This window comes from Coturnix japonica, chromosome 36 (assembly GCF_054131305.1).
Source record: "Coturnix japonica strain WE chromosome 36, WE-NBRP24, whole genome shotgun sequence".
Lineage (NCBI taxonomy): Eukaryota > Metazoa > Chordata > Aves > Galliformes > Phasianidae > Coturnix > Coturnix japonica.
Genome location: NC_140698.1, coordinates 4204841 through 4215304, shown reverse-complemented (window position 1 = coordinate 4215304; position 10464 = coordinate 4204841). Strand labels below are relative to the sequence as shown.

The following is a 10464-nucleotide window of genomic DNA, read 5'->3' as shown; positions in this document are numbered from 1 at the left end:
ATGTCCCAGATTTAGTTAACCCTCTATGAGTAGCAGCTGCATTACCTACTGCAAGGGTCTTACTGTGTCATGGTCTGTGAGCAATATTCCTGCAGTGATCTCACAGCCCACTCACACCGCACACATGCTGTAAGCTCTCTCCATATTCTCTCTTCTGTTTCTGTCACCTGCAGGCTGTGCTGTGCACAAGAGCTGCTCCTGGGCACAGCTGTCTCTCTACAGCACCATCTTTTTTTATGAGCTCCCTGTGTCCCAGGAGCGTGGCCCAGCTGAGCAGCAGATGATGTCATTTTTATCCTTCCCACTCATCTCCCCTTAGATGTCCCTGTGTCATCATGGCCATCAGCTCCTGAAAGGCAGCAGTATCATAACTGTTCTTTGAAACCTGCTCCATTATCCACCAGTAAATTTTTAACATGAGATGAATCCTACTAGAGAGTGTTTGATGAATCAAAAATTGCAGCCAGACAAGGATAAGGAAGGTTGGACTTCCCCTGTGCAGGGCAGTGATCCAGAGAAGACAGTGCAGGTAACTCATCCCCAGTTAGAAATCCTGGGGCTGAAATGGGATGCAGCTCCCCACAGAAACAAAGGAGCTGGGATTCCTCTGGTTCAGCTCAGATGTTCACAAGTAGTTTTACAGTGCTGCATTCATACCTTATTTAAACAAAACTATAAACAAATAAACAGTAAATGTCTGCTGGATTCTTTCACTTTAAGCTCTCTCCAGATATCTCTCCATTTTGCTGAATAAGTTCTGATAACCTGAAATAGATAACAGGAAGGCACAAGGCACAAGATGCTCTTCAGGTTATAATGGTCCCAGGGCACATTTGCTGCTGAGTCCATCAACCTCCAGTGCAGAGAGAAGTTTGTACAAAGTGCTTAACAAGACAAAGTCAGAAGTAATGGTGAAGTTTCTTGGAGTACTAATGGGCCCACTGAGGGCCATTACCAAGTAAGCTTCCCAAAGCACTAGTTAGAGCAGATAATTGTAAGCCATGACTACAGGCAGGCAAAGGCACTGGCATGCTAAGAAACCTCTCCTTTGCCTTACGAAGCAGACAGGTCAAGCCCTGATTGCAAGACCAGAGGTAGGGAGATCCTGTCTCTCATGTTGGCTCAAGGCACTTCCTGGGGCAGTGAGTTGGAAGTCTATATGATGTTAAATGAATGACATGGGAATGCAAGATCCCAGGCTCTACATTTTGTGCAAGGATACTGTCAAGTTCATGTCCCACATGTGCCCTGTGTCTCATTGCAGGATGTAGGATGTGAGAAGGGCCCAGTCTGAACAAGCAGTCAGTCCCTGTGAAACTCTGAACTTCAGATCTCTCAGTTCCACTGCCCTCCAGTGCACACTCTCCCATAGTTTTATGTCCTTTATTTTCTGCATTGCCCAGAAGTGCACCCAGAGCTCCTGGTGAGGCTATAGCAATGCAGAGCAGACAGGGACGACCCTTTCCCTCACCCAGCTGGCAATAAATTGCTTGATGCACTTTAGGGGACTGTTGGCCTTCTTGGCTGGCTGGACACACTGCTGACTCACTTAAAATTTTATGTTGAGCAGAACCCCCAAGCCTTTTCAGTCAGACGTCTGTCATGTGTCCAATATACAGACAGTGTTTATGTCCAGGGTTGCCCATACCCAGGTGCACAGTCAGGCACTTGTTCTTGTTATGTGTTATGCACTTGGTGCTTAGTACCAATTGGTACCCACTTCTCTGACTTGTCCACATCTCTCTGCAAGTCCTCTCCACCCTCAGTCAAGGCAACAGCACCTCCCCATCTGGTCTTATCAGCAAACTTGCTCAGAACATCTTCTAGTCCTGCATTCAAGTCATCTGCATAAACATGAAAGGAAAGTGGCCCTAAAATGGAACCCTGGGGAACTCTGGAAGTGACCATCTACCAGCCCGATGGAACCCACTGACTATAATCCTTTGGGACAGAACTACTGGCCAACTGCTCACCCACCACTGCTGGTGAACCTGAAAGGCAAAATGTCAGCGTGCTGGGACAAACAGACAAACACCAATATAGTTACATATAGCTGCATCAATTTATTGCCCGAAAAGCCATGATTTTAAAGGAGACAGACAAGGGTGTCCAAAAATCACACACGCTAATTGGAGGAAAGCTACTGCAATAACAACCCTATAACCCCCCTTCAAAGCCACGAGCCATTCATTCTTTTCCTAGAGATGTCCTTTGTTCTCATGCTGTTTATCCTTCTCCGCAGCTGCTGCTCTGTGAACTCCTTATCTCAATCCATGGCTGCTGCTCTGTAAAATTCTTCTTGTATTACAACACACCACGTTCTGTTTCTGTCTAGCTGTATGCAGGAATTTCTGTCCAGAAGGGTGCTGAAGAAATAGTATCAAAAGCTCTACTGAAATCCTCAAGGATTACATCAACTGCCTTCCCTTGTTCAGCTCAATGGATAAAGGTGTCATAAAAAGACCTGAAATTAAATGGGACCTTCCTCTCAGGATCTTGTGTTGTCTGTGACCTGTCCTTCAGTTGTTTTTCCATAACTCCCACCATCATTTTCTCCATAATTTTACCAAGCACTGTAGTGAGACTGACAGGTCCATAGTTGCCCGTGTCATTTTTCTTGCTCTTCCTTATAATGTGACAACATTTGCCAGCTTCCTGTCACCAGGTATGACCCTAGATTTATTAGATGCCATTGAAATGCGAGCCCAGAGCATGCTAAAGTGTCATCAGTGCAAGAACATAGATGTGCCATAGCTTTGCAATGCCTTGAAATCCAGACTATGCCACAGATGGAGCAGAGAGGAAGATCTGCCTCTTCTGTTCTGAGCTCATCCTTTTGATAAGCTGAATATCACTACATACTCCATGGGGTCAGGTGCAAAAGACACAATGGGTGCCCTAAGCACGTGGCTGAGGTGGTATTTAGGATGGCCAAGAATACCTCCCTTCTGGCCCTCAGCTGATGCTCCAGAAGGAGGTGTCTATCTCATAGATTTTCCGTCACAGTTTACAAGCACTAGCACAAAACTAGGATCACCCAAGGCACCTTGGGCATCACTGAGAGACTGTGTACGAGCAGTGCAGTCCCTGTGGAATAAAAACCAAGGATTCAGATGAGGGACTCACACACAGACACCTCACTGTGCACATCTGAACTCAGCTAGGTGAACTTGCAACTCCCGTGGTTCTATGAAAAACTGATCCCAATTCAGCCCCAGGGTTTCCATCTGAGGATGAGATGCCTAACGCTAGAATAAGGATGGGATGGTCTGTTGATAACAGGACAAATGGAAATGGATTTAAATTAAAAAGGGGAGACATAGGTTAGATGTGAGGAACCTATTTTTTTACACAGCAACACTGGAAAATGTTCCCCTTAGAGGCTGAGCATGATGATGGATGGTATCCTGGTTTTACTCTGGGTTTACCCTCACGTCAATCCAGGTTTCTACTCATACATTTCTCTAGGTGAACTCTCACTTTACTCAGGGTTTTACTCACAATTTATCATCAGGGTGTGTGATCGGGAGATGGGCTGGTGGAGTGACTTGCTGGCATCCCCGAGGGAAGGCTGCCAGGCAGATACCCCCAGAAAAGTGGTTGACTCCCTGCCCTGTCACAGTCAGACAGACCTGACTGATGAGGAGGGTTAGAAGAGAGTCCCAGCTCAACGTCACAGGAGCCCCCCCATGCCTGCCTAGCCCTCAACCCCTGCTCCCCCTAAGCAACAGGTTTGACACTCTGAAATCTGAAGGAGATAAGAATGGGGAGGCAATGGAGGATCTGCCTAGGAGGGAACCTAATGCAAGGCAGTCACTACCAAGCCTTGTGACTTCCTCTGCCATGAAAGAAAGAAGGGTGGCCGTGGTGGGTGACTCCCTTCTCAGAAGAATAGAGGGCCCCATTTGCAGACTGGACCCGAGCCGTCAGTAAGTATGCTGCCTTCTTGGCTTCAGGTCAGGGACATAATGAGGAAACTCCCAATGCTGGTTAGGTCCACTGATTATTTTCCACTACTCATAGTTTAGGTGGGCAGTGATGAAATTTCTTAGATAAGACTACAATCTATGAAAAGAGATTTCAGGAATTTAGGCCATTTAGTTCACAGAGTGTGAGATCAAGTGATATTTTGTTCTGTACCTTCAGGGGCAGTGAGGGACACAGAGCAGGCTTGGAAAGCAAAGCAATGAACAATTGTCTCAGAGGTTGGTACTGAGCCAGAAACTTTGGGTTCTTTGATCACAGGGCATTTTACTTGGCCCATGGTCTGTTATCCATGAATGGAACCCAACTGTCTCAAAGGGGGAAATGAATCCTAGCACAGACGGTAGCGGGGCTTATCGAAAGAGCTTTAAACTAGCTACGATGGGGGAGGGGACAAAACAAGGCTCACCAGAGATGAGCCTAGGGAAATGCTGTTTGAGTTGGGAGAGAGGCAGATGCCTCAGCTGAAGTGTCTACACCAACACAAGAAGCTTGGTCAACAAGCAGGAGGAGCTGGAAGCAACCGTGCATCTGACAAACCATAACCTAGTTGCTATTACTGACCCATGGTGGGACCACTGCCATGACTGGAGTGCTGTGATGGATGGTTACAAGCTCTTCAGAAGGGATAGATGAGGAAGGAAGGGTGGTGGTGTGGCCCCTTATATTAAAGAGAGTTTTGATGTTGAAGAGCTTGGGCTTCAGAACCATCAAGATGCGTGCATGTTTGTAAGGATCAGGGGAAAGACCTGTAGATGTGACATCTTGCTAAAAGTCTCTTATAGACTGCCTAATCAAGATGAATTGATGGGTGAGGCATTCTATGAGCAGCTTATTGAAGTCGCAAGATTGCCAGCACGCATTCTCTTGGGAGACTTCAACTTCCCTGATATATGCTGGGAATATAATAAAGAGCAGAGGAATCAGTCCAAGAGGTTTATAGATTGCATGCAAGACAGCTTCCTTACGCAGATGGTATGAAGTCCTACCAGGGGTGGTTCCTTGCTAGACCTGCTCTTCACTAACAGTGAAGGACTGGTAGGAGTTGAGAAGGTTGGGGACTGTCTTGGGCAGAGTGGCCATGAAATGGTAGAATTCTCTATTCTTGGAGATGTCAGAAGGGTGACTAGCAAAACTACTATCCTGAACTTCTAGAGGGCGGACTTTGACCTGTTCAGGACACTTGTAGCACAGGTCCCTTGGGAGTCGCTCCTTATGGGTAAAGCAGTCCAGGAAGCCTGGACACTCCTCAAGATGGAAATCTTAAAGGAACAAGATCAGGCTGTCCCTGAATGCCATAAGGTGAGCCATAGGGGAAGAAGACCAGTGCAGATGAACTGGGAAAAACTATTGAGACTCAGGAAGAAAAAGAGAATCTACGCCCTCTGGAAGAAGGGGCTGGGTACTTGGGGAGATTACAAGGAAGTTGCTAAGGTATGCAGGGAGGAAGTTAGGAAGGCACATTACTTCCCTGTCGCTTAATCCATGCCCAGAGCTTCTCAGCCATGTCACTGCCAACTGTAAGCTCCATGCAGAGTTCAAGTGGGACACAGAGGGCACAGCCTTCTGCTGGGTGGATGCAAGTGTTGGTTGAACCGATGGGACAAAGCCCTCCCACCATGCCCTCCTGGGAAAATGGCCACCCCAAGAATGGCAGTCTGCCTCCTCCATGACCCCATCTGAAATGCTCCTGCACTGATTGATTAAAGGGCTTTAAACCAGGTCCAAATGGGGAAGGGTGGGGAATTGGATGTGACAGAGAAGGGCTGAGGGATGTTGTTGCTGTTGGAGATTGAATGGAAAGCCTCTGTGTTGTTCTATAGGATTGTGTGAGGATTCCTCAGAGAAAGTCTTGTTGCCAATACCCCGTCCTAAATCTTATTGTGAACCCTCTGGGGGTAACCCCAACCTGCTGCTGCCCTAAAGTGCCTGTAGACCAGTGCGGGTAGCATGGGAAATAAACGGGGCAAATCAAGAGAAAACCACAGAGCATTTCCTTTCATGCAGGCTGCTGCTTCTGAGCAAGTCCCTGAACATCAGTACCACAGTGTAGATGCAAGACCCAGACAGGCTAAATCAAAGCATGCTTCTGGAAGGGGATGCTTTCTGAAGAATCTTTACACTAATGAGAGGACCACAAACATTCACTCAGCGAACTCCAAATCTCTGTGCCTTTGCGGGCCTAGGGTCTTGTTTGTCTCTCAGGGACATGGTGGGATGGTTCTCACCTCTGAACTGTAGCAGAGCAGATACCGATTCTTTATGACGGATGGCCAAGGGCAATTAGAAATGGCTGCTGCCGTCTGTGAGAGTGCACTGAGCTCTGCCTGGGGATGGCAGAGGAGCCAGATGAGAACTGATGGAAAGGGCACAAAGAGGAGAACAGCAGATTGTGTTCCTTGCTTCTTGATCAGGAAGAACAAGAGGAGGAGGAAAAGCAGGAATATGAGTTACATCTGGGATGGAATTTTTTTCTTCAGACTGCCTGCTATGGTGCAGTGTTTTGGTTCTAGGTGAAAAAAAACGTTGATAACACTGTGGTGTTTACAGCTGCTGCTAAGCAGTGTTGTACAGAGCCAAGGCCATGGTCAGTGGAGGGCTCAAGGAAGTGGGAGGGAACAGTGAGGACAGCTGACTGAAAGTGGCTGAAGGGATGTTGCGTACCATCTGACAGCAAGCAGAAGGAGTGTTGAAAGTGTTGGGAGTTCATCTCACTCTCTTGACTGCCCAGGGCCCAGCTGGGCATCAGTCTGGTGGTGCTGAGCAAGTGCTTGTGCATCAATTGTTACATACAATTCCATATCAACAGATATATAGTGATAACTATTACTCCTCTCCTTTTATCTCTCTTAGTAAATTGCTTTGTTACAACACACAAGTTGTACTTTTTTTCCCAGTTCTCCTCCCCATCGCACTGGGAATGGGGCAGTGCACAGAGCACTGTGTGCAGCTGACCCGCCTGCTGGGTTCAACCACCACCGTCATTTTGGTGCCTGATGTGAATCTCCAAGGGTTGAGATAACAGCACATCTATTCAGAGTGAGATAACACAGGGCTTCGTGGGAGCTGGAGAACTGCTGGCAATGATGCTGATTGTTCCCTTATTTGTGGAGCTTGCTGAGCCTTCTCATAAAGCTTCAGTGCACAGCTCCTTGCTTGCTGCTTCCTTTCCCTGCTGCATTATTTGTCAACTCTGGATTCTGGATTAGGGTATTTATTTTGCTATGCTGTTTGACCTTGGTTTATATCATGATAAAATTTGCAGCTGACAAAATTAAGTTTTGTACATATTCAGCTCTGAGTTCATCTTTGGGTTTTGGAAGCTATTTTGTATATCTTCTATATTTCTTCACTGATGACCTGGATGAGGGGATTGTGTGCACCCTCAGTAAGTTTGTAGAGGATACCAAGTTGGAAGGGAGTGTTGATTTGCCTGAGGGGAGAAGGGCATTACAGAGGGACCTGGATAGGCTGGATCTGTGGGTCAAGATTAATGGCGTGAGCTTCAATGGGACCAGTTGTTAGGTCCTGCATTTTGGTCACAACAACCCCAGGCAACCATATAGGCTTGGGGAGGTGTGGCTGGAAAGCTACCTGATGGAAAGGGACCTTGGTGTGCTGATGGACAGTTGGCTGAATATGAGCCAGCAGTGTGCCCAAGTGGCCAAGAGGGCCAATGGCATCCTGGCTTGGATCAGGAATGGTGGGGTGAGCAGGACTAGGGAAGTCATCCTACCCCTGTACTCGGCATTGGTGAGGTTACACCTCGAGTACTGTGTTCATTTCTGGACAGCTCAGAACAATAAAGTCATGGAGGTACTGGAGCAGGTCCAGAGAAGGGCAAAGAGGCTTGTGAAGGGCTTGGAAAATCAACCCTATGAGGAGAGGCTGAGGGATCTGATGGGGGCTTACAGTGAGAGTGGGGCAATTCTCTTCTCACTGGTGACAAGTGACAGGATGAGGGGAAATGGCCTCAAGTTGTGCCAGGATAAGTTCAGGCTGGACGTTATAAAACACCTTTTTACAGAAAGGGTAGTTAAACACAGGAATAGGCTCCCTAGGGTGGTGGTTGAGTCATCGTCTCTGAATGTGTTCAAGAGCTTTTTGGATGTGCTGCTCAGAGATATGATTTAGCAGAGGGTTGTTAGAGTTAGTGTACTATGGTTAGGCTGCGGTTGGAATTGATGATATTCAAGGTCTTTTCCAACCTGGGTAGTTCTATGATCCTATGATTCTATGAAGCTTGGAAACTTCTGACGTGATAACCCATATCCAAGAACTTGTCCTGGTCTCACAGGGAATGATGAAGAGGGGACGTGACAACCAACGTGCAAATCAGCTGCTGCTGCTGGCCTGTCAGAGGCACTGACAGATGTGAGCCTGAAAACACAGACCCCAGCCAGGAGACCAGGGATGGCCCATCAGCTGTTGCAGGCTGAAGTCACTGCACAGTTTGATGAATAGCTATTTGCTTCCTGCTGGACTGTGGGTTTCTGAGCACATCCAACCCCAAGACCTCCATAAATGTCTCACAAGAAGGAGGACAGACAAAGTCACTGCACGTCCTTTATTCTGTTAAGGTTCACAGAGAGCCTGGTTCATTATATACAGTGTCTCTGGGCTACACAACAAAGGCACAAGATAAGAGGAATTTATTTCAATAATTACATTTTAGCAAAAAAAAAAAAAAAAAAAAGAATAACATTTAATATATTACAATTATAAAAATTGATCAAAACTAAAAAAAACAAAGTGTTTGCAACAGTAAAAAGCTGCATTACTTGTCATGAATTAGAAAAGATGGGCAGTTCAGTGTTTTTGAAACACATATGGACATCGCTTTCCTCACTGCATCCTTGACTTCCTGGTTCCTCATGCTGTAGATAATAGGGTTCAGTGCTGGCGGTACCACTGAGTACATAACTGCCACCATCAGGTTCATGGATGGAGAGGAGACAGAGTAGGGATTGAGATAGGCATAAAAGCCAGTGATGATAAATAGGGAGACCACGGCCAGGTGAGGGAGGCACGTGGAGAAGGCTTTGTGCCTTCCCTGCTCAGAGGGCATCCTCAGCACAGCCATGAAGATCTGCACATACGACACAACTATGAAAACAAAGCACCCAAAGGCTAAACTGATACTAAAAATGAGAAACACAACTTCCCTGAGGTAGGATTCTGAGCAGGAGAGCTTGAGGATCTGGGGGATTTCACAGAAAAACTGGTTCACAACATTGCCTTGGCAGAGAGGCAGTGAAAACGTACTGGCAGTGTGCAGCAGGGAATTGAGAACCCCAGCGCCCCAGGCAGCTGCTGCCATGGTGGCACAAGCTCTGCTGTCCATCAAGGTCCCGTAGTGCAGGGGCTTGCAGATGGCAACGTAGCGGTCATAGGACATGATGGTGAGAAGGGAATACTCTGCTGAGAGGAAGAAGAGAAGGAAAAAGAGCTGTGCAGCACATCCTGTGTAGGAGATGGCCCTGATGTCCCAGAGGGCGTTGGCCATGGCTTTGGGGAGAGTGGTGGAGATGCAGCCCAGGTCGAGGAGGGCCAGGTTGAGGAGGAAGAAGTACATGGGGGTGTGCAGGCGGCGGTCGCAGGCTACGGCTGTGCTGATGAGGCCGTTGCCCAGGAGGGCAGCCAGGTAGATGCCCAGGAAGAGCCAGAAGTGCAGGAGCTGCAGCTGCCGCGTGTCTGCCAACGGCAGCAGGAGGAACTCGCTGATGGAGCTGCTGTTGGACATCTGCTGTTGTTGGGCTTGGAGTCCTGCTCAGAGTGCAGAAGATAATGACAATTCCAGACCATTCTCAGAGACAGTTCTTCTGCTGTACTGTGAAATGTATTCATTTACCTTTGGATAATTTTCATTTAACTCCATAACTTGAATTTATATTCATGAGCTTCACAATCCCTAAAGAAATAGAAGATTAAGGAGCTCTTAATATGTTCTCATTTCATAATCATATCCTGAGCTTCTGAATATTTTCCTCTTTGGAGCTGTTTACATGTCTCATATCTTCACTCCAACTGTTCTTAGTGCCCCCAACTCCAGCCTCTTTGCACTTCAATATGTTTTAGTCAAATATTCCTGTTTGCAGTATAAGTGCAATATTAGAGTCTGCAGAAAACAGCAAAAACTTAAACTGATTCTTTCCTTTTAGAAACGAGAGGCTGAAAGCACAACCTGTGTGGCTGTTCACAAAACAAGCAATTGATTGAAGAAATATTTGGGAGTAACATAGCTGTGTTTTAAATTTTACCTCTATAAGCCTCTATAAGATTTCCACCTCCAGTCCTTTCTGCCTTCCCTCAGAACAAGATATGAAAAAACCCTTCCTTGGCTCTCCTCTTGCAAAGGGCCTTCACAAACATTCAGTTGTGCAGTGGGACTATGATCCCCTGCCCCAGGCAGCAGCTGTGGCAGTACAGGCCCTGCTGGGGAGCTCCTTCCCCCCACACGTCTCCCTGCAGCGCCCTGGG

At 47.1% G+C, this 10464-nt stretch overlaps 1 protein-coding gene across 1 annotated transcript; it reads right to left on the bottom strand.

The window, feature by feature from the left end:
- Positions 1–8761: 8761 nt before the first annotated feature.
- Positions 8762–9745, bottom strand: LOC146755135 (olfactory receptor 14J1-like). The gene has a single exon (XM_085526380.1). The coding sequence runs from the start codon at positions 9725–9727 to the stop codon at positions 8762–8764; it is 966 nt and encodes a 321-aa protein (XP_085382506.1). The 5' UTR covers positions 9728–9745.
- Positions 9746–10464: the final 719 nt, after the last annotated feature.